At 44.8% G+C, this 24,677-nt stretch overlaps 3 protein-coding genes across 3 annotated transcripts; 1 reads left to right on the top strand and 2 right to left on the bottom strand.

Annotated features, from left to right (window-relative positions):
- Nucleotides 1-9,359: 9,359 nt before the first annotated feature.
- Nucleotides 9,360-10,021, bottom strand: LOC119327484. Its single transcript, XM_037600586.1, has one exon. The coding sequence runs from the start codon at nt 9,956-9,958 to the stop codon at nt 9,716-9,718; it is 243 nt and encodes an 80-aa protein (XP_037456483.1). The 5' UTR covers nt 9,959-10,021; the 3' UTR covers nt 9,360-9,715.
- Nucleotides 10,022-14,301: 4,280 nt separating this feature from the next.
- Nucleotides 14,302-19,137, bottom strand: LOC119330370 (adenylyltransferase and sulfurtransferase MOCS3-1-like). Its single transcript, XM_037603477.1, has 11 exons — nt 18,801-19,137; nt 18,623-18,715; nt 18,459-18,514; nt 18,087-18,151; nt 17,853-17,927; nt 17,681-17,759; nt 17,429-17,467; nt 17,236-17,344; nt 16,732-16,850; nt 15,834-15,953; nt 14,302-15,076 (listed from the first exon to the last, which is right to left on the bottom strand). The coding sequence occupies exons 1-11, from the start codon at nt 19,078-19,080 to the stop codon at nt 14,687-14,689; spliced, it is 1,425 nt and encodes a 474-aa protein (XP_037459374.1). The 5' UTR covers nt 19,081-19,137; the 3' UTR covers nt 14,302-14,686.
- Nucleotides 19,138-19,308: 171 nt separating this feature from the next.
- Nucleotides 19,309-22,866, top strand: LOC119334500 (zinc finger CCCH domain-containing protein 40-like). The gene is made up of 4 exons (XM_037607060.1): nt 19,309-19,515; nt 20,138-20,407; nt 20,827-21,050; nt 21,788-22,866. Exons 1-4 carry the CDS (start codon nt 19,411-19,413, stop codon nt 22,680-22,682), a joined length of 1,494 nt encoding a protein of 497 aa, XP_037462957.1. The 5' UTR covers nt 19,309-19,410; the 3' UTR covers nt 22,683-22,866.
- The last annotated feature ends 1,811 nt before the right edge of the window (nt 22,867-24,677 follow it).

Genomic DNA, 24,677 nt, shown 5'->3' with positions numbered 1-24,677 from the left:
AGGTTCCGCCTCGTGGCGGCGGAGTCTCGTCCCGAAAAGTTCCTTCTTATTTTTTTCTCATCGAAAGACTTCATATAGGAGAAGATGGACGTCGGAGAGCCACCAGGGGGCCCACGAGGTAGGGGGCGCGCCCTAGGGGGGGGGCGCCCCCACCCTCATGAGCAGGGTGTGGGCCCCCTGGCCTTCATCTTTGGCGAGGATTTTTCTTTATTTATTTTAATACGTTCCGTGGAGTTTCAGGACTTTTGGAGTTGCGCAGAATAGGTCTCTAATATTTGCTCCTTTTCCAGCCCAGAATTCCAACTGCCGGCATTCTCCCTCCTTATGTAAACCTTGTAAAATAAGAAAGAATAGCCATAAGTATTGTGACATAAAGTGAAATAACAGTCCATAATGCGATAAATATCGATATAAAAGCATGATGCAAAATGGATGTATCAGTCACTGAGAGGGTTACGCCCCAACGAAAATCTTTTAGGTTTCATCTCCATAAGAGTTGCTAAGTTTTTACGTTGGCTCACCAAGCCTATCACAACCCTCCTCCTCTACCCAGTCTTGGGAGCGGCTATGTTGAGACAACATAGGTGGAGTTTGTCTACTATTTTTAAATAAACAATATAAATTACTTAACAAATTTATTTGACAAACTCACTTTGAGGTAGAACCAGAAGCATATCCACATCCACAGAAATGTCGATATTATCTTCAATATCATCTCGAGGACGAATATCAAAGGTTATTTGCATATTCTCCTGAAATTCAAATGCCTTGCATAGAGCTCTCCAATTTGAGCAACCAAAATGTGGGTGATTAACTCCATTGTAGAGCTTAACCCGAAATGTGTAACCATGCTGAGTCCTAAGGCGAGCTTTCCTTGTCTCCATACTGTCACTATCTTGGAAACCGAGCTTCTCCAAGACATACGGTCTTGCATGGCAGGGGACGCACTAGTCAAATTAAAAAAACAGAAATTAAACGTTGAAGCAAAGAAGCACAAGTCATGATTAATTACGAAAAAATACTTGTCGTCGTTATGTACCGTAAAAACATCGAAGGTCTCGTCTAGCTTGATGATGAAGAACCTATCATTTTCCAGATGAGGCCCGCTGCGCATACCCCGGTCGTCGCTGCAGTAATCGCACTCAGGGATCCTATCATCGTCAGACATTTCCTGTGTTTATCATTCAAAGATTAAAAATCATTGGCAATTACCAGGAACTCAACACAGAGATCACTATTCAGCACGGGTTGACTTTCGGTATGCCGAGTATTCCTTGAAAACTCATCTCACGTGGTGTATATGGTGGGAACTCTCTCTCTGATATATTCGACCGTCGGTGATGGTCGCTCCTCCCTTCGTTCCCGAGTGCATTACACCAAAATGTCTAGCACACGAGAACGAAGGAGAAGCGACCCCCACGACAATAGTCGGGATTTTTCCTCTCTCATATATGGTGGACACCCCCTCACAGATTTTTCGACCATGGGTGGTGGTCGCTATTCCTCCTTCCCCTAATGCATTACAAATGTCTAGCACAAGGATAAGAAGGAAAAGCAACCCCCACGACAATAGTCAGGATTCTTCCTTCAGGAACAAATTGAAAGTCACACAAGGAGCTGCCCCAAACAGACTGAAAGCCAACCCATTACATATATGGAGTAATTACATAAAAAATGGCCTATGTTTTGCGGGAATGTCGTTTAATTCTTGTTCCGGAAAATCACAGGCACTCAATATTTCTTACTTTATAGCACAAGTCATGTTGAAATCCACGAAAAATTTCGGCATGACTTTTGCTAAAATAGGACATGTTGAGTGTCTGAAATTTGCCGAAACATAAATGAATCAACATTCCGGCAAAACATAGGCCACTCGAAGGTGTTCCCTGGAAATTCATACACATGTCTGAATAGACAAGTAATACATGTCCAAATATCGTCATGCACATGTCCTAAGATCATCATACACATGGCTGAGGAGAATAGAAGTAGGAGGTGGACTTTTAGCTCATCGAATCAGCTGTAGAGGAAGAAGAGGAAGCTCCGACGATGATCACTCAAGGGAGATGCGACACTACAAAGCCTAAATATTCCACTGAGTGAAAAAATTAGATCATCAAATCTCATATAGCATTTTTTGATGACAAAGTGGTAATGATATAAAAATAATTAAATTGTCCAATACATTTGTATATTGAAAAAAGTTACTAACAATTACTATACCAAATTTTTTACTAAAAAAATCTATTACTAAATTTGATACCTAAAAATTTCTCATATAGCATTCCAATACATTTCTAGATTGAATTTTTTTCATATGGCATTCCAATACATTTCTATATTGAAAATTTTCTATACCTAAAAATTTCTGTACCTAAATTTTTTTACTAAAAATTTCGTAAGTCCCAAGTCCTCGCGTTTTCATTTCAGAAAAATACTAGCTTTAGTTTTTCATTTAAAAAAACTAGCTTCACATTTTCATTTAAAAAATACTAGCTTCACATTTTTATTTCAAAAAAAAAATATGAGCTTCACATTTTCACAACTACTCATCTACTACTACTACTACATCTATGAAAACCTATGAAAACTTTCATATAGTAGGACCATTTAGCAATTCATTTCCATTTAGACCTAGAACTTGAAGAAATGCCAGAACTTGAAGAAAATTGTTGGAGATATGCCCTAGAGGCAATCATGTATGATGATATTTCCTATGTGTTTATGAATAAAGATAGTCCTTGGACATTATCAATGATGTGTATCAGCAAGTACGTGACTTGTTTGTGGAACTATGCATTGTATGATGAACGTCCTAAAAGGTCCCTAGTCGAAAGGGCTGTGTGGACGCGCAACGACTAGACTAGCATATGACACGGTCTATGACTTGGTCTCACTAGCCATGCAACATTGGATGCTAACTGGATAATATGGACTCGGAAGAATCTGGTCGGATTTGACATAGTCGGATCTGAGTTGAGATAAGGTCCGAGTCGGACAGACACAACTATGAGACGCAGCGATATGTCATATGTGAGTCTCTAGTACAACATACGTTCTATGTCGTAAGATCTAAGCTGACGCATGTACTCGGGATGGTGACAGACTTGCTTTGGGCCAACCAAACGCTACTCCGTGACTGGGTAGTTACAAAGGTAGGTTACGGGCTTGTCCAGACCCATGCCGCGAGACATGGTCGAGCAAGATGGGATTTGCCCCTCCGATCAGGAGAGATATACTCTGGGCCCTTCGTGTGATCCGACCAAGATAAGCATGGCCATGCGATTAGGATTACGAGATAATCCGGTTTGTGGTCGACATCACTAGAACGAGAAAGAGGTCGGGCTAGCACAAGGATGACACACTCGCCTTGAGCCCGACAATATATATCATGTGGCAAAGGGAACATATGTGTGATGTACGGGTTCGCCTAACCAGCTTCATCGTACACTTGGAGTCGGCACGCTTTGCTAGAGGCCGCTACCGACCAGCTGAGTTGGATGTGATATGACTCCCGACCAAGTGAACGGGAACCTAAGGGGTCACGCGCTTAAGGGAAGGAACCTGCGAGGCCCGGTCCGACTCCACGAGTCAGAAGTGATCCTACTCGGACTCGGATCCAGGCCGAACAGATTTTGGGCTTTAGGGTCCGTGCGAGGCCCAAGTGTTGAGCCCGCGACGGACGCACATATAAAGTGGGGGTGCGGCACACTCAAGAGATTGATCGCTTCGACGCTGTCACCAGGGTTTGCATGTGCTGCGAATAGCCACCTCCACTCGATCGCCGACTGTGTGATCGGATCTAGCAGTCCGCCGCACGGTGTTCCTCCTGCACACACGGATACCGTTAGAGGCAGTGTACTTGCGCCGCTCCGGCGAACCTGCACGTGGGAACCGACGACCGGTTGTTCGAGGGAGATCGGACGAGGAGGAGACGCGTTGCCCCAACTCTTCTTCCGCTACACAGCGCTGCGCGTCTAGTGGTAACGACCTGTGATCCATCTCCCGTAGCATGTTCTTGGTTATTCTGCGCGTAGGAAATTTTTAATTTGCAGTCGACGCACCCTACCATAGAACCCAACAAAAATCCCCAAAACCTAGGGAGGAGGGGCAGCGGCTGGAGGAGGGGCAGCAACGGCTAGAGGAGGGAGGAGGGGCGACCGGCGGTTGAAGGAGGGAGGAGGGGCGGCTACTAGCTGGAGGAGGGAGGAGGGGTGGCGACTGAAGGAGGGAGGAAGGCGAGGAGTGAGGAGGCTTACCGAGCAGGACGTCGGTGCTACGATGGCGGCGATAGCGTGGGAGGTTCAGATAGTGGAGAGGGAGAGTGGGCATCAGGCGCCGGTATAGGATAAGGATAGCGTAGCAGTAGCGCTGGCCGCTACTGCTAAATGTTTAGCAGTAGCGGGTGTTATATGGTCGCGTTGCTACTATAGGTAGCTCGGTGGGTAAGGTAGGGACCACTTATCAGCAGTGCTTGTTGGCACACCCGCGCTACTGCTATATGCTTACTTGTAGTGTAGGTTCCGACCCTGCGTTGCTGAAAACTAGCAGTAGCGCGTGCCCATTACCCCACGCCCCCTCTACCTATAAGGTATTTTCTAGTAGTGATATACAACTAGCTCATGTGTGGTCTAGTTGTGTCTCGAGAATAAATGCAATTGGGTTAGGTCCGGTGAAAGTTATGTGATGAGGGTGGGCATGCAACTGGACCGGGTCTGAAAGTTGTGTGACCAGGATGGGCATGCAACCGGATCGATGTGGAGTTGTGTATCAAGGTTTTCACATGCAATAAATCAAGTCGAGGCAAATTGCATGTCAAGTTAGACATGCAACCGGGTTTGCATGCCAAAATTTCAAATACAACTGGGTTAGTCACGGGTAAGTTGCATGTCGAGGGTGGACAACTAGGTCGAGGTTTGAGGAGGGACACAAGTTTCGTATTGAGGATGGACATGTAACTGGGGGCCGGGTCGAGACAAGCTATGTGTCGAGGATGGACATACAACCGGGTCGGGTTGGAGTTGTGTCTCTAGGTTTAATAAGTGTCGTGATTTTAGTTTAAATTGAAGTAGTAAAATTTGGTGTGAAGTTGACCAAACTTAAAAATATTTGACATTTTAAAAATACACCTTATATTTTTGAAACAAAGGGAGTAATAGATATTCAAGTACGCATGCATCATGTTATTGTGCTGACACCTGAGGGGCTGCTCTGCATATGACAGTCCAGCCAGCTCGGAATATCGGCAGGAATATATTAGTGGCAGGTACATAGGGCACGTGATGGATCGGTTTGTACATTTGTCAGACCTCGTCCTACCTACGTGCAGTTCAGTAGCACTACGGTCTACTCCCTCCGTTTTAAATTACTCGTCGTAGAAATAAATGTATCTAGAACTAAAATACATCTAGATACATTCATACATGCGACAAATAATTCGAAACGGAGGGAGTACATCATATCGTATATATTAACCGGATGCACAAGCAAGGAAATTACCCGTACGTGCGCATATATAGCTTTTTAGGATTTGTTGTTCTTGAGTGTAGCTTTTCAGGATCTTTGTATGTTCTTTGCTGCTAGCAGGAGCATTAGCTAGTAGCTGTACGGTCGATCAGTAAGGGTTTTGAATTTGATCATATTCTCATGCATGCACCATGGGAACCACCGACCCGCTGACGCAAATGGACGCGCATTTGAATTTTTTTTTCGTTCAGGTCGGCTATAGGGACAGTGTCCCTCCCCTCCCTTTTTTCTGGTTGGTCAGTGCGTCCAACCGCCGACGTATTTTGTCAGCGCAGCCAGTAAGCGGTCGTATATTTACAGAAATTTTCATACAAATTTAAACATAGTTTTTACATCAAAATAATAAATAGTTTACAACCAAATAAAAATCTCATATTTACAAACCAAATGAAATTTAAATTGTCACAAATACATTGAAAGAAAAAGTCAGATATATCTATTGGTTGCCAAAGTGAGTCCACATATGCTCAATCAATCATTTTGAAGTTGAATATGAGTTGTTCAGTCGCGTATTTCATGATGAAATTAGACAAACTGTGAACACGTTGCCAGTCCATGCTCAGATACAACATTTTCACCCTAAAATTGAAGCCCTTGGCCGAACATGCTGTCATCATGCTCATCCTCTACGATCATGTTGTGCATGATCACACAAGCAATCATCACCTCCCATATTTTTTGGCGCTCCATGTTCTAGCAGGGTAAAAATTTATAGCCCATCGAGATTGAAGCACACCAAAAACACGCTCCACATCCTTCCTATTACTATCTTGTACTTGGGTAAATCTAACCCTCTTCTCTCTTACCAGATTGGAGATTGTCTTCACAAGAGGTGACCACCGAGGATACATACCATCAGCTAGGTAGTATCCCTTCTTGTAGTTGTGGCAATTGATCTCAAAATTGACCTCCAGACACTTGCCTTCTGCAAGCTTTCCGAACACCGGAGAGCATTGTAGCATGTTGATGTCATTGTAAGAACCAGCCATGCAAAAAAAAAGTGCCAAATCCAGAGATATGTGAAGCCACAACTCTAACTACGACAGTGCAACATTTAACATGCCCTTATGTTTCCTCTGCATGCCCTTATATTTTCCTTGCCAAGCAGATGGACATTTTTTTCACTTACAATGCATACAATCTATATATGCTACTAGCACTCTTCATTGATCACCAAGAACCGGGCTGTATCCACATCATTTGGCTCTCTCAAGTACTAAGGGCAAAACACTGCTCCACAACCTTGCAAAACTTGTACATGCAAGGCATGTGGACTCACTCATGCGGGCGTACTCATCAACAAGATCACTAGGAATTCCGTATGCAAGCATTAAATAGCTGCAGTGCATTTCTGATAAGAGGAGAAGCCAACCTTTCCGAGGGAATCCTCCTTGCATACAAAATAATCATCATATGCCATCACTCCCCCTCAAATACGGTTGAATGCATGTCTCACCATCCGAAAGCGGCGTCGGAAAAGCTTGGGATTGTAGAGTGGCGATGTGCATTGAAAGTAATCCGCGAAGATTAGGCAATTAATGGCCGCTCTTCTGTTGCAATTCAATGCCGGAGCATGGCCCGGGATCAATCCCCTAAACCTCGGCTGCCGCCTAGCAATGTGGTCACTGACAACCATAGTCGCAACAACAAAATCATCATCGTCCGATGAACATATGAAGTTATTGCAAAAAGAACTCATCCCCACTATCCATGGTACCTTGCGGGCAAAATGTCGAACACCTAGCGGGCATGGTGAAGTTGCGGCTGGTGAAGAGCCCCGTGCCTCCCCCCCGTACAGGCAGTAGGCCTGTCGAAGTGGAGGCGGCCGTGGGGCGAGGCCGGTGGCCGTGGAGGCGAGGGGGTGGCGTGGCCGTGGAGATGCTATGACAGCGGTGAAAAGAGGCCACCAACGCCAGCAAGAGCGGGCATCTGATGCGGCGTGGAAATGTGGGAAGTGTGTGGAAATATGGGAAGTGTGTGGATACCAGCGGTGTCCTATGCAGTGTCAAACCGGCCGGAAGTACAAAGCTCACCTGGCTTGACGGTGGCGGCGAGGGCAACGTGGCTGGAGGTCTCGGGTGTGCATGGGGAGGAGGAGAATGGCCTATGTGCCATCGACGAGCGGGCCATGGGAGGACAAGGGCGGGTGTCGCACATATCTGTGTCGACGCAAACCCGAGCCTAATTTAAACTGGAAATGGGCCACCTACGGACGGAAAACGAACAGTCGTCCGTTTGTATTGGTGCGTTGAGCCGCGTTTTCTGTCCGTTTTGATCCAAACAAACACCAAATGGACGGGGCGTTGCAGCTGCCCTAATGCAGGTGGACAATTATGCACGCAGCATGCGAATTGACTCATCAGCCATAGAAAAATGCAGGAGGTTTAATCTCACTACTCACGCGGTTGTGGTTGTGTATACGGCCGGGCTCACATGACAGCACTGCACTGCACTGCAGATGGTCGTTGCTGCATGAGAAGCGAGGCTTTTCAAAAGCGAGAGGATCGCAACAACTTCCTTTGCCGGTACGACGTACGCACGTGCTCGCATGTGAAACCCTGAACCTTTTACTTACCTCGACGCCGGCCGGTGGGTTGGTTAGTTACCCATCTAAAGCCTGAGCCTTTGCCTGGAGAGCAGGCTGGGTACCGATTCAAGTCTGACATTAGAACACTACTGGCCGTCATGGCTGTAAGAAAAATCAACCACAGTAGATAGGCCATAGATCGACCAAGAAGACTTTTCAAAAGGTGGACCGGATCAGGATCGTAACAAACTCTTTTGCGCTATGACGTCGAATCAACCATCTGAGCTGTGAGCTCTGAACACTTGCCTCGAGGGCTGCCGGTTCCTCTGCACTGCATGGAGCTCTGCTAGCTTCAGCAATGAGTACGAGATCTTTACTCTCTCACTGCAGGGCACTGCAGTGGGCTATTTCACATGCACACTCCAACCGAACCGGGTCCCTCTCGACCCCCCTCGTAGAGAGCATCTCTCTCGTGTGGCCTGGCTGGTGCAGACCTGAATGTGGAAAGTTCTTGCTCTTTTCAATGTGAAAAGTATCCTATCGTATCCATGCATGCATGCAGGCCTAGCTTGCACACTCCTACTTCCTGTGTTGGAGGACGGGGCGTCGAGCTGGTTGGGCAGCTAAGGTTGTTGCCAGTCCACCCGAGTTTGAGTCCCGGCACGGACGCGTGATGCTCACGGAGTTTCTCCTATAAAGAAAAGCCAACGAAGGTTAGCCCTCGGATTGGTCTCATTTTTTTTTTACTTCCTGTGTTGTATATGGATGGTGTTTTACTTTTACATATGCTTCCAGCCGGTAGCTGAGGCAGGTTCATGCTTTTTTCCTCAAGAACAAGGCAGGTTCATGCTCACTTGCTCGGTTCCAACGGTGGCATGCAAGACTAAGATCCGATGGAGCCGAAGCCAGTCAAGATCGGTGTGAAATAATACTACCTTTTCACATCTTGTATAGTTCACACCATGGGTGACACAGCTCATGAGCAAATTGCACAAACACATCATGGATATGTATTGCAGATATCGTTTTTTTTCTCATGGAAGAGAGCTTCGCCTCTACATTGTGAGACGCAGGCGCACATAATTTTTCTTTTGCCTCTGTTTCAAAAAAAGTAAATTGTAATCACTTGCATGTTTTAAAAATTTGTGTTACATTTTGCATGGTAAATCGTGAAACCGTCTGGGGCACCGATTTTGTTTCTGAAGTTTGGTACATTATTATGTCAAGGGGCCATGCATGAACACCCTTGGACACAAAACTTGTCTGACGTAAAAGAAAAGAACTTTCATGGGAAAATCTCAGCAAATCAACCAAGCATATAAAGGCAAACAAAAACTCCACCTAGTTCACAAATATATCTTACAGAAACGGTCGGAAGACACGCACCAGACGACTGCCGTTGACACACACAAACTAGTAGAAATATGCAGATGAGCGTACGTAGACATATACTACACTACTAACCCACTGCCGCTGCGGCATTACGCATGCACCGATCGACCACAAGCTCATAGAAGTAACTAACTTACATACTTAGGTAAATCACTCAGCTAGCTAGTTAACTACGCACCCCAACCTGGTGCACCATACACAGAAGCTAGATCATCGTCGGCGCCGAGGAGTTTGGAGTTGCATGCTGCTAGATAGGGTCTAGACTCTAGACTAGAGGTTGTTGGCGGCGAAGAAGGCTTCGACGTCGGCGCCGGCGTAGAAGCCCCTGCCGCCCTGCTGCGAGACGGCCCCGGGCGCGGCCCTCCTCTTCCTAGGAGGCGCGGGGCAGCCCCCGTCGGCAGCCGCGCGGGCCTTGGAGCCGCTCGGCGTCCTGCACACGGAGGCCTCCGCCTGCTTGCCGCCGCCGCTGTCCGCCTCCTCGCTGCCGCGCCACTGCTCAAGCGGGAGACCCATGCCTGCCCCTCAAGATCTCTCTCACACACTTGCTAATTCGGGCGATGGGGTGGGGAGACGGCCGAGGGAGCTAGCTAGTCCTGAACCGCTGGGGCGGGGGTGCAGGGGTTTATATAGACGGAGCTAGGGCGTACGTGGGAGGTGGGCGGCGAGGTGCAGCGGATGTACGGACGCCCCGATGGATGTATCGCTATCGCCCCGATTCTGACTTCTGAGCCGGGGATCGAATCGGATCGTGGCGTGATGGCAGGGCAGGGCGGTGCCATGCCATCCATGGATACGATCATTGATCAGCGTAACGTGCTCCATTGCTTTATTTTGTCCGGAGGCGCGTGCACGGGATGCATGCTTGCTGCATGACTTCTCCCCGATCGACCGCCATATGCAACCTGCTGCGTGGGGTTTCTCTCCGCTAGCCTCTACTTTTTCCAGAAACTAACTCGTTAATTCCAGTAGCTAACTAAATACACGCTGCGTTGCTACCGATTAACAATTTATGTTGGCCAATATATATGTTCATATGAGAGCAGTTTTAACGAGGTCCCTCTTACCTCCTTTTTTCACATGAAAGGTAAGAATACAAAATAGATATGAGGCGTTGATCTCATTAATTAGTAACCACGTTAAAATTTTCCGTCATATGATTGGTGTGCTCTAAGAGAGACAGCGGTGCAACTAGAATCTAAGTACTAAGGGCATCTTCAACACGGACCACAAACCACCCGCAACCGTCGAGACCGAGAGCTAGGTCCGGACACAGTTTGCCATTCATCATAGTACTCATCGGTTCGCAAACTGGTCTGAATGTCCGTTTTCCCGTAAAGCGGACACATACCATGGGGGCTTTGCGAGCGTTTGGATCGGGGCCACGTACGCATCAGCCTCCCCGCACCCTCCCCAAATCCCCTCCCGTGTGAAGCAGTTGATGTGCATTCATGCCTGTCAGTGCCACTCCAGAGCGCCAGCGCCACATTCATGCCGGTTTGGAGCGGATGCGACCTCTCACTAGAGTCATCTTGAAGCGGCGCGCCGGCAGAGAATGCAGAGGTCTCCGATGATGACCAGACGATGGAGGAGGCCTCCCCCGACGAGCCGACTTCACCATGGAGCAGGTGCAGACACACTTCCACGTCGTTATGGCAGAGGAGCAACCAGCGCCGTAGCCGGTGTCCTGGTAGGCGCAGGAGGAGCAACGTTACAACCTCGGTCTCCTCCCGCATCACCGGCTGGAGGAAGCCCATATGTACAGGGAGTTCACGAGCGAGGAGGCTGTGGCGGCCATGGCCACAGAGAACCGAACTTCATTGAGAAACAACATATGTTCTATTACTTGATGTTCTTGTTGCTTCCCTAGAATTTGATTTATTCTGTTCTTGGCGGCATGGTGGAATTTTGTAAAAAAGTTATGCCCTGCGATCCTTCTATGCTGCTCCTAGTATGCTAGTTGTCACTTGTCAGATCAACGATGTATTCTCAATTCTTTGGATTCCACCTTAATCTGGAAAGTTGTTGTAAACTAGAGGGCATGTAGATTTGATCTACATGGGGTCATGCATATGACGAATTTTAGTATTGGGGCTAGATATTTTTAATTAAGTCTTTTCCTACATACACCTCGCAAAGTTAATCTAGCATCTTAAATAATCATACTTGATGATGAACGTAGGTAACAATGGTTTGTTTTAAATGTTGGAAGTATGCCTTAGAAGCAATAATATTGTAGTATTATATTTTCATGTTCGTAATTAAGAGTTTATATTCTATGCTATAACTGCTATGATCCTGTAATATGCGATTCAGTGAAAAACTCATATGCACGTGTAGAATAATAAATGGTAAAATACGACCGGCTCAAGTGTTGTTAGTGATCACGTTTTCTGGATCTTAGGATATCGTTAAGTGTAAACGATAGTCCTAAAACAACAATGAGTGTATGATGTTAAAAAAGAACGATCATATTGAATCGACCCAAACTTGTATGTTATACTTTGAGATAATATTATCACAAGTCAATTGTTAATTATAACACAGAGTGTTAGCGTGTGTTTTAGTTCCTTAGACCATGAGAGTATCGTAGTCACTTCTTACCGTACGATGAGCTTTGGGGTTGCTCAAATGTCATTTGTAACACGGTGATCATAACGACAACTTACAGGTTCACTAGAAAGTTTGACAAGGGACTCGATAGCTCGAGACTGGAATTTGCTCCTTCGACGATGGAGAGATATTTTTAGGGCCCTCTCTGTGTGACGACATCCATTATTGTTTGGCTAGACACAGGTGACTACGTCACAGGGATGCCAGAACATGTGAACGAGAAAGAAGAACAAAACCAGCAACGAGGAGACCGATACAGTGAGCATGTGTTTGACTCAAGAGGATACCAAGGTATCTCACCTCGGGTTTTGTAAAGTATCGTGAAGCAAAGGGGACATCACATGACAAGCAAAGGTTACAATCATTCGGGTAATCATATGGATCGGTATGGACGTCCACAGTTCCGATATCGGTCATTGAATGAAGGGGTTTCTTTCATGTCTATGTTTTTACCGAACCTACAGGATCACAAGCTTAAGGTAATCATGATGTACTGAGTGTTAGTAGGATGAGAGTATCAAGAATTTATTTGTTGAATTATTTCATTAATATTCGAAATAGTTCCAAGAGGAAACAGAAGCGTTTCGGGGTCATCAGAAGGGTTTCGGAGTTTATTGGGCAATACCGGGTATTACAAATAAATAATATATCGGTGGAAAATGTTCCGGTGATGTTAAATTAATAATAAAGGCTCTAGTAGTTGTTAGGAGGCTTTTATAATCAATTAAATATTAACGGGCCTTAAAAGGCCAAAGTGGTGGAAGGAGAATTGGGTCACAAGGGCCCAATAGGGGGTGGCACCCCCTTTCCTCCTAGGGACGCCGAATTGGAGTGGGGGAGGACTCCCCCTCCCGTACTAGGCCAGCGCAAGGGGGGAGTCCTTCCCACTTGTGTGGCAGATCCCCTCTCCCCTACAACCTATATATATACTAGAGGCTTTGGGCACTTTTAAAGACACAAGTTTTGGAGACTCCTCCAATTCTCTAGCTCTAGTTCTAGTTGGTCCTAGTTGATCAATTAGAGCTTGACATAGATTCTCTAGTCCTTATAGTTAGAATCCCCATGTGGTTCTAATCTGCTCCCTCTAATTCTCCGACGATGATTAGCTCTAGACGACAAAATGCTGACGGATCGTGAAGACCGTACACTTGCAATCCGTGGAGAGGCCGTGCTTTTGGTCTTCTGTTCGAGGGACTATTCTGGGAGGTTTACGAGATCGTTCATCCATGGTTCGAGGGACTTCAAATATGATGTACACCGACTCGTCTACTTCCGCTGCTACTCGGAGTCAGTAATGATATCTTAACCATTGATGCATCTTCATATTGTTCCTCGGTGATAGTAGGGCGATTTTTTTTGTTTTCTATTATGTTTCCCAACACTAAAACCATAGAAGGCACGTACAATAAATTTTGGTATAAACCGAGTAGAGGCGTCTAACTTAGTTCTGCCAGTTGCATGTGATGTGGCATAGTCTTCATCATATTGATGAAATTTTGCATTAGATGTATATATGTTGTAATATTTAACATGACGTGTGTTTCATGATATGACATAATGGCTGGAGCCATATGATTGCCGCTTTAATGACCTGCGTGTCAAGTTTTATGTAATGCTATTTTTATATAGTATCTATAGAAATAACTGTGATAAAATAGTGATTACATATGATGGTGACAAGTTTGTGGAGGAGCCCGACACAAAAGGAACTGTTACCGATTGCCACCAATTCTGGCAGAAATATGTTTTTTGTTAAAACTGCTACCAGGAAATATGTGTATTCTTGGACACAAGGAATTATTACAAAATAAGCATACAAATGATGCTAATCTCAGTAAGTCACACTTGTTTCTTCAATTGAATTTGACCCCCTTGTATTACTAGATAGATACACCAATCTCTAGTGTAAGGAAATGGGAGAAGAATTCAAAAGTGCATACAATTTTGAATGTATCGACATGGTGAGTACCTCCCGTGCTACAAAATTCCACAGAGAAGTCAGGAAACCTACAAGAAATTTTTGAGACGGACACAACAGCGAAAACACTATTCACAAAATATGTTAGTCTATTCACGACAGAAATCATCCTTTTTATTACACGATGCATGACTTAAATTTGAACTCAAATTTTTGTGGCACGCTACATGTCAATTGTGTAACCCACTAAGGAGTCCAAACTTTTTAGTCTGCTCCAATGGCAGCAGCACCACATGAGCGCCATTCGTTATGTTCTCGCTGGACCAGGTTTCAAAGAAAGTTGATATACTAACAGAATAAATGGTCTCCATGACGGCTAGAAACCATCAGGGATGGCAACAAAAACAGTCAGGAACGCCTCACTTCAGGCATAATGACAACAGTAATACTCCTCGACGATGACAACCGGAAGTTTACAGGAAACACCTTTCACAGAAACTTCACCAAGGCGCCTCGCGCCTGTATACCTGCTGCAGTGTCTTACTACAACTCCACCAGATCTTTGGAGGTAGCAATCCGGAGTTCTAGACTTACAGCAACAAATTACAAGATAGCTCAAGTAAGCAACGCCACACAAAACAACGGTCTCAAGCTGGACGTTCATGTCCAGTATTAAGGCTGGAACTTCGGCAATAAGCCCAAAATGTACTTCGCTAGTATGCGGGGAAATCAGGATCGACATCATGTGCCCAAGACTGCAGGCCACCGACTATGTCCTTGGTGGAGTGAAAGCCCTTCTCGCGGAGAAGCTGGACAGCGCTCTGTGAGTCGTTGCCTCTTCTGCAGACAACGTACAAGGAAGGCTGTTTATCTGAGGTGGCGGAGGCATCCATAGTTTCCTTCATTGAGGTCTCGAGCATAGGCAGCTTCTCCTCCAGAACGGAGAGTGGTATGTTCAGAGACCGGGAAAGTGAAACTATTTGGAAATGATGAGCAGGCCGTACATCCAACAGCACGTGAGGTTCCCCCTTGTCGATCAGCCCTTTGTACTCTGTACAAGTGATGCGGGCACTTTCTGGTAGCAGGTTCAGGCTCGGTGCCGTCTGCATTAATCATAACAATATGTGAAATGTCATAGCTTCACAACCTGGAACAAGAACTAAGTGATCCAGAAGAAACTAGTTTAGTACTCCCTCCGTCCCAAAATAAGTGTCGCTGATTTAGTACACTAAATCAACGACACTTATTTTGGGATGGAGGGAATATTATTTTGTTTGGCACTGCACCTTTGTTTTCAGGGAAACTAGAGAAGCCCTAAAGAATTATGAATTCCATGTAAGGACTTACTGGCAACATGGCATTCAGCTTGCTTACTGTGTAAGCTGGTTATCAATGGTGGCCATTCCATGTGACACGCAGGCTCTACCGAAAAAGAAAAAAAACTGGACTTGGACTGCTCAGTACTCACATACCCATATTCCAACTCAGGTTGTAGAGCTACTAGAGGGTGCTCGTTAAATGTTTTCACTGCACATCTGTACTGGACTATCACTCCACATTTGTGTATGGGACAATGGATTAGCCAAAAATTGCCAAGTAGGGAAACCCAGTTGGTTTGCAGTGCCATGAGCATTTCCTATAACACTTGCTAAACACTAAGTGCTAAGCTAGCATTAGAGTTCTACTCTGTAACTCACACGTGATTAGAGTAACAAGAAAATAGTCGAAACATGCAATTCATAGCTCCCTTTGTTTACACAAAATGCCGATCGCATTAAAGACAAACTATGAAGTCAGTGTTCTGAAGCCCTCTCAAGTATTAAAAGCAAACCAGAATCTCAATACAGAGGGAAAACATACCTTGTCAGACATTGGGGATTGTGTGAAGGTCTCATAATCAAACTTCTGAAAATCTTCTTGCGTGAAAACTGAATTTTCTGCACAAATGGTACAAGTAGGCGAGCTTCCTCGAATCTTAACCTGCAGAAATATGCAGATTTGATAATGAAATATATAGAATTTGTTTAGTATGAAACAAGCATAATATAAAGTAACAAATTATAGGCAGGTTTGAACTTGTCCTGTGCAAGTCAATCCTCAAACAATTGATACAACTTCAAAAGGTCATACAAGGCTAATGACAGTTTGCGGGATCAGCAGAATAGGCTTAATGATCATAATATACTATGCATATCCCAATCCAACTGTTACATATGGTACAAAAACCTACATTGTTTAAATTGCCACTTTCAGGGCTGAAGTCAGTTAGTAGGATTGGCCAGATGAACATACCCCACTTGCCATATTATAAATATGACTAGCAGTTTGATTATATGATAAAATATACTAAAAACATTTAAGTTGGAGGTAGACAGTATATGGCGCTTGCACCCATTATTTGAGCTGCAGCAGCTGTAAATATAAGAGTAGACTTATCATGTTCAAAATTTGCTAGTACACAGAGGACTGGACAGCAAGTCTAATTTTCCCTTGTCCAAAATGCACATGAAGTACAATGCACATATTCATGGATGACTCTCATGTAGAAAAGTGAAATTTCCTTCCTAATTACTCCCTCTGTAAAGAAATATATAAGAGCTGTAAATGCTCTTATATTTCATTACGGAGGGAGTATTTGTTACACTCCTAATATATGGAACGGGTATTACAAGTAGCAAATGACACCTGACTGTATGCAGCACAATATGGGAAAATGAATAGATTTACAGGCGCATAAGCAGGAAGTAGAGTAACATACAATTCGAATACGAGCAGATAGAGCGTCAAAGAGCAGCATTCTTCCACTTAGAGGTTCACCAACATCACTTGCAACCTTTATAGCCTCTAGGGCTTGCAGGCAGCCAATCACTCCCGGAACTAGTAAACAAAAAGTAGTGAGCCTACAGTACGAAATTAGTTATGAAAAAAGAAGATATGAAGTCAATTAAGCACACACAGACCATCCTATTTACTGCCAAATAATTTACAACTACAGTAGTAAATGCATGCTCTATCTAGAAAATGAAGCATTGTTATACAAAAAACAATCTACATTGTAGTCACCCGATAAATAAACTAATTTAAAAACTGTGTAGTGTTTGATGAGTAACTTAATTATTTGTGTTTTTAATTGTTTGTGCAACAGAAATTTGGGTACGCATACATACCCGGAAAATGTTTACAGTGAAAACTACAGTTCATATTTCAACTGCTGCAGTATGCTGTTGCTATGCCATGAAACATGATTTACTAGAGTACTTACCAACCCCAAGAACGCCGCTGTCTGAGCATCTCTGGCAAGCTGCCACTGGTGGTGGATTTGGGAAAAGACACCGGTAGCATGGGCTTCCGTTATGATGATAAACAGTCAACTATTCAAGACATCAGCAAATGAAGACAAAAATACTAAGTCAGACTATAAAAAATACAAGATCTTTTGCAAGAAACAACTTTACCTGTCCTTCTAAACCTAATGCTGCACCAGATATAAGAGGCTGCACGAATAAAATAACAGTTCAGAATTTGATCAATGAAAACCAGTGCAAATGAAATAAACATAAATATAGTGGTGCAAGCTAATAAATAAGAACCAACAGCCTGGCAGAAGGCTTGCTAACCACCAACATAACACAACAGACAATCAGGATTACATTGTGAAGTAGTTAGAGTACCACTTGTTAACAAAAGCCAAAAACAAAATGTGTTACCTTGTTTAGCAATACACAACAATCACTGATCATGTACCGCGTAGGAAGGTTGTCAGTTGCATCAACAACTATATCATATCTGTGATAATTTAGTGCTGAAAACAGGGGTATTCATTGTTTTTAAATATATGTAGTGTTCATTTGCTGATCACATCAGATCACTGAAGGATACTTCCTCACAACCTCCAAAGCGTTGCTTGGCTTCAAAGTATGATGATGTTCTACCACCTTAATAGACGAATTAATCCTGATTTCACAATAACACAACTGAAATTAGTTACACGGTAGCCTCAAATCTGCAAGAGCTTTTTTGCCATAAATACTATTTAAAAGGGGGTACGACCACATTCGCAAAAAGAGAGGGGATACAACCATACAAAGAATGGTTGAAAGAGCAGTATCTTACGCACGGCAAGTATCAGCTGCTGACTTCACTTTCGATCTTCCAATGTAAGCTTCTTGGTGGATTATCTAAGACAACATTCAAATATTTAATATGAGGAATAGCATGCCCCGTCACTGTTAAATACTTGAAATAGCAACCAATTTCTGATGAGCAGTTATGTTCAAAAGGTCCACTTTTATCAAGCAAAGTGACCGAATTCGATAGCTAACACCCTGAAAAGCGAATGAGAATATTTTGCCTACTTCTATCATTCAGATTTGTTTCTCAGATAGACAGATGGCATGATTGCCAACATAACTCAGAAGGTAGATTGACATAAAGATAAGAGAATAGGAGATAAGAGGAGCAAAGCAAATCCCAAGTTATTCATACCTGTCGATGAAGGTTGTTAAGCTCAACATCATCACCATCGACAATGCCCAAGACCCCTAGGAGAACAGCGGGTTACAGGAAAGCAATGCGTCAGTGACAGCAAGAAGAAGTGCCCTGCACACGGCTTCAGTCCAGCAGCAACAGGGACAGGGCAGGAGCATTACCAACACCGCAAGCTGCTAGATACAGCGCCACGGGCGAGCCCAGTCCCCCGGCGCCGACCACCAGAATCGATGACCCGGAGAGCTTCTTCTGGCCTGCCACGTTGTTAGCAAGGCGTCAGAGGGCAGGTTCATCGAGCCTCGCCGAGCAGGTGTGCAGTTGAGCTGAGAGCTGACAAACCTTCGACCCCGAAGTCCGGGAGGAGGAGGTGGCGGCTGTACCGGTAGATCATGTCGGCCGGGAGGGAATCGGCATCCGCGAGCCCAGGGCGCGCCTGGCACGCACCGCCACCGCCGACGCACCCGCCGTCTCCCACCCCCGCCCCGGGTGAGACCGGAGCGGCGGAGCCGGCCTCGAGCTCCGACTCTAGCAGCCGTATGCGGGCGTCTAGCTCGTCCCTCTCCGCCCGCAGCCTCTCCAGCTCCCTGCTCCTCCCGCCGTCGCCGCCGCCGCCGTCCATCTCGCCGCAGCTCGACACCTCTGCCGGGGTCGCCCAAGCCGCCGGCCGAGTTAACTTTCTCTAGTGGGCCGCTAAACCAACTACCCAATATTGGCTGACTATCTGGGCCCTTGCAATCCGTATGTCGGTCGGGCCTACGTCTTAGAAGCCGACTAAGGCCCGGATGACCCAAGCCCATTTAAATAGAGGCAGCCAACCCACCCAGGCCAGACGAGAAAGAGAGAGCCCGATAGCGCGTCGCGGTCGTCTAATCGAATCGAGGTCTCGTCCCGTGCGCTCCCTTCTCGCTCTCGCTGCCTCTCGGCGACTGCATCGGCGGCGGCGGCGGCGATGGCGCACCGGCTGCTGCGGGACGCGCAGGCCGACGGCTGGGAGCGGTCGGACTTCCCCATCATCTGCGAGTCGTGCCTCGGCGACAACCCCTACGTCCGCATGGTACGCGTCGCGCGCCCCCTCCCCTCCCCTCCCCCCCAAACCCTAACCCCACCTTGTCGATTCGCGCGCTCGGTTGCTGGTCCGGCGGCGGTGTCGGCGCGATTTTGTGCGCGCCGCCGCGATCTGCTCGGTGCGGTTGTTGTCTCTACGTTGGGGAGTAGATCGGAGTCGAAGCTAGGCGTCTGTCTCGCTGGCGTGCGCTTCGTTTAGAACTTCTCCGCGTTTTAGGATTTTTTAAATAAAATCGATATCAGTAGCTCTCGGCTGAACTGAACAGATTGGTTGTGTTGTTGTAGTTGCCACGTTGTAGAATTTTTTACCAAGTATCAAATCGGTAGCTCGGGGTGGATCGGTCTGCTTGGTTACATGTGTGGTTGTTTACCTGTCCCTGCGGTTGTGTCTATCTATGGGTAAATTAGATGTAAGCAGTTAACTGGATAGCAAAACAGAAAGAAGGTATCAATCAGATGGTTTAGGGGTACAATTAAACATGCAGTGGATGTGAAAACATCTGCAGTTAAAGCTTTTTTTTTTTTTGTTTCTGTGAACTGCTCCTTGTTCTCTATTGCTTCAGTTCTTTGTAAGACGGATTATTTACCAGTTTTCTTGTTTGCGTTGGCAGCTCAGAGCAGAATATGACAAGGAATGCAAGATCTGTGCGCGTCCTTTTACTGTCTTCCGTTGGAGACCTGGTCGGGATGCAAGGTACAAGAAGACAGAGATCTGCCAGACGTGCTGCAAGTTGAAAAACGTCTGCCAGGTCTGCCTTCTGGACCTTGAATATGGTCTGCCAGTTCAGGTTCGCGATACGGCACTCGCGATCAATTCGAATGATGCAATTCCAAGGAGTGATGTCAACCGTGAGTACTTTGCAGAAGAGCATGATCGTAAGGTATGTTTTATTTTTCATCACAATCTTGCTGCCATCATTTGCTTATATCTAGATGTATTTTTAGTTCTAGATACATCTATTTTCTATCCATTTCTGCGACAAGTAATTTGGGATGGAGTGATACTTAACTTCCATATCTACTGCAGTGAGCATGTCTAAATCACTGGTTTTATGACAGGATGACACTAAAAACCAAATTTCATTGTGACTTGCAATGATCTACTAAAACTTAGTGAGATGGATGCGCTTAAAGTATATTGATAACTAATAACCACAATATCTTTTAACTGTACTCTGATTTTCCATACTGCCTTGTACAATTTATCTGCTTATGTCACCCATGCTCAACTTCTTGTGCCTGCCTCTTGAATCTATGATTAGTTCCTCCGAATGGAAGTTCATGCTTTATATGTATGCAGGCTGCAGCTGGCATAGATTATGACTCTTCATATGGAAAGGCCCGTCCAAATGATACCATTCTGAAGCTTCAGAGGACTTCACCATATTACAAGAGGAACCGAGCTCATGTTTGCAGTTTCTATGTGCGGGGTGAATGTACAAGAGGTGCTGAGTGCCCATATCGCCACGAGATGCCTGAGACAGGGGAGTTATCCCAGCAGAACATCAAAGATCGCTACTATGGGTATGTGATTTTATTGTGCCTACGAAATTGAGGTATATGCTTTTAGTTCTCTGCAATTTTTCCGTATAGCATTGACAGGTAGTTTTTCATAATCACGACATATGAGTTAAAACTTCCTGTAGCAACCTCAGATTAGCTTTTAGACATTGACATGTTGCTGTACTTTGTTTTCTGAAATTGAGTGTCCTTGATATATATGGCATGTTCATATGTCCATAATATTGCACACTTCTTTTAGAGTGTCTGGCAAGAACCATCATATCATGCAATGATTCTCCTTTAATAGCCTTGTAGTTGGATCTTAGCCGACTTATCCAAATAAGCAGATTAATCTCACTTCCTCTGTTGTTTTGACCTATAGTTTCAAGTTATGTTTAGAGTATGATGTGATTGCACCACTAAACTCAATTCTCTTTCATGTTTCCTGAGGATGGAAAAAGCAACTGCAGGATTAATAAACATTTAAACTTGTATGTGGCTGATCTGAATTTGGGCATTAACTGAAGAAAATTATCGTACATCCATTTATCTGGGGATTAAAGCTGTCTAAACTTAGATAAGAACTGAGCTTGTAGCTATTTAAAATGGTATCTCAACCTAATTGAACTTCCGTTATACCAAGCAGTAGCAGTAGATCAATTGCTCCTTCTTGTTGACTCTTGAGTGAATATCTTGATGTGCACACTTCACTTAAATCTTTGGTTTGGTTTCTGATGTTCCCTTCTTACTCTTTACAGAGTTAATGACCCAGTGGCTCTCAAGCTTTTGGGTAAGGCAGGTGAGATGCCATCTCTGCAGCCACCAGATGATGAGACTATAAGGACCCTCTACATTGGTGGACTTGATAACCGAGTCAGTGAGCAGGATTTGAGGGATCAGTTTTATGCACATGGTGAGATCGAATCCATCAGGATGGTAATCCAGCGTGCTTGTGCATTTGTGACATACACAACAAGAGAAGGTGCTGAGAGAGCTGCAGAGGAGCTTGCTAACAAGCTAGTCATCAAGGGTGTGCGCCTGAAGCTCATGTGGGGCAAGCCTCAAGCCCCAAGGCAAGATGATGACGAGGCTGGGAGGCAAGGCCATGTATCCCATGGAGGATTGCTCCCTAGGGCTGTCATATCCCAGCAGCATAGCAGCGACCAGCCTCAGCCACCTGGGATGGAGGGCCAACAGCAAGTGGCACCACAAGGATCAGGCTACTTCAACATCCCACCACCGCCAGCGGTGGATCAGCGGATGTACCCTTCAATGGACCCACAGAGGATGGGTGCTGTAGTCAGGTCGCAGGAAGGCGATGGCAGCAAGGCAGGGCCACAGCATGCTGGGCAAGCTCAGGCGTCAAGCAGCTCAGGACAGGGCTATCCTATGCGTCCGCCGCTGCCGCCTTACTACCAGGGTGCTCAGTACCCTCCTTACTACCCACCCCCACCATATGGCGGCGGTTACATGGCCCCGCCTCGCATGCCGTACCCACCCCAGTATCCGCCATACCGGCCAATGCTGGCGCCCCCAGCGCAGCAGCCACAAGGGAGTTCATCCCAGCAGCCGGTACCAGCGCCGGCAGGGCAGCAGCAGGCTCAAGCACCTCGTGCTCAGCAGCAGCCACCGGCGGCGGCAGCCCAGAACTGAAGAAGCGGAGGATGTCAAAACAACTGCAGGCGATTGTAAACCCCTGGCTGGTTTTACCAGCTTTTGTATTCCCAAAATTTGTGATTAGCAGTTAAACCTTTCGGAGTGTTGTTGCTTATCTGGATCTATTAAAACTGACAGCTATAGTGGGTTTTTATTGAGCCACTAGATTTTGTTTTTGTCACCTGGTCGCAAGTCTTGCCTTGATGTCTATAATTGCAGAGCACATGAGAGCTTTCAGTATCATGTCATATTACCAGTAAACGTTATAGGCCAAATTCTAATACTAACATGTTTTTTCAATGAACGGTCTGGCACTAAACGTACGATTTTTGGCACTAAACGTAGCTGGTATGGATGGTGTGCCTCCTCGCAGTATAGAAGGCTCAAAACACGAGGAAACAAGACTCACCGGACTGAATGTGCTCCAAAATTTTGACACTGTATTTTCTGAGCGAAGCAGCTTAAGAAATGAACTACTGACAGAGCTCCAGGCAACGGTATTTATGAATTCATGGTGCCCAAAAGATACCTTCAACCAATATGTCTCGAACAGTTGACAGAGTTAGTTGGAATTAAACTTCAGTGCTAGAAATGAAGTAAGAGGAGGAGCATCGTCGGTATGTCTGTGTAACTTCTTAAGAATCAATTTTCTTCTGAAGTGTTTTCATTTCTCGTAGGAATTTCTTTAGCTAATAGCCTAATACTGAACTCGTGATATGCCGGTCTTTTTACAACAACTCAGAAAGCCAAAATAGAGTACTGCAACTTAGGGCATGTATAATGGTTGATAAGATAGTCTTATCTTAAATTTTGCATATAATTTAGATATAACAAAAAAAATATGTTTACAATGGGTCATCTTTTAACCTTATCTTCAATAACTAGCTATTTTTAAAAACATGGTGAGACATATTATGCTAAGAGATCATCTCTTGTCTTTTCTTAAATAAGACAAGACAATCATTTTTCTATGAGTTCTCTCTCCTCCATCTCATTATTTATTCTACGTGGCAATCCTAAGATAACACCATTGTACATGCCCTTAATTCATTCGTGCTATTTAAAAAAAAAATGAGGGAAGGGAGATGCCTTAGATGGATGCTCGTTCTGGTGCTCCAGTTCTAGCTGTGTTTTTCTTCCTCTCGTGTAGCCTATCAGTCCATGTGTTCTTTCTCTTTGAACTTTTGTTTTCCAAATGTCTTTTTCTTCAGACGTTTCAGTGCCTGGCCAGGCCCTGGCTTGCTTTTTCTGCTCGTTTCATACGGAACGTGAGCCATTGTTATGTTCCACGGGCCGTTTCTCTTTTTTCTTTGTCTTCTACTAGCAGGCTATTCGTTCTTATTTTGTGCTCGTTCTTTTCAGTTAGTTGAGAGAGTAAAAGGGTAGTTGGACTCATTTCCGAGGAGATTAGAGTGATGGCTCATAAGGCTTTTCTTTTTCTTTTGTTATTTTATTTTGTTCTTATCATTTTGTAAATTTTTACATTCTTTTTTCTTGTTTTTCTTCTTCATAAATTAAGAGGCTATATTGTTTCGAATTTTTTTGTCAGCCTATAAAGTGTCAAAAGTTGTGTGTTCTATTTATTTGGAATTGCTAAAACTCAACTAGATGAGATATACATATAATTCACATTTCTAGCCATTCGATCAAAGTGCGCTGTGATTTGTGCAGATTGTCCACCGAACATGTGTGTATCCTGTTGTCGTCGTTCATTTTGTGGTTGTTTGGCATGCGACCTACCCGTGGGTTATTCAACGAACCTTTTTTGGTTCCACAGAACTGGATCAAGAGACGGGTGGGTAGTACTTTAATTTTTGGAACTTTAACTATTTTTTAGAAAATAGGTTTCCATAATCTTGCCATGCACATTTTTTATTCATTGGCAATTTTACTAATTAGAACATGGCAACTTTTAATTGTCTCCGTGATGAATTAAGACGTGTTTTTGCCATTGTAATTGGTTTCTATTTCATCATAGCAATTTTTATACCG

Source organism: Triticum dicoccoides, chromosome 7A (genome assembly GCF_002162155.2).
Source record: "Triticum dicoccoides isolate Atlit2015 ecotype Zavitan chromosome 7A, WEW_v2.0, whole genome shotgun sequence".
Taxonomy (NCBI): domain Eukaryota; kingdom Viridiplantae; phylum Streptophyta; class Magnoliopsida; order Poales; family Poaceae; genus Triticum; species Triticum dicoccoides.
Note: the sequence above shows the minus strand (reverse complement) of the source record. Positions and strands in the feature narration are given on the sequence as shown.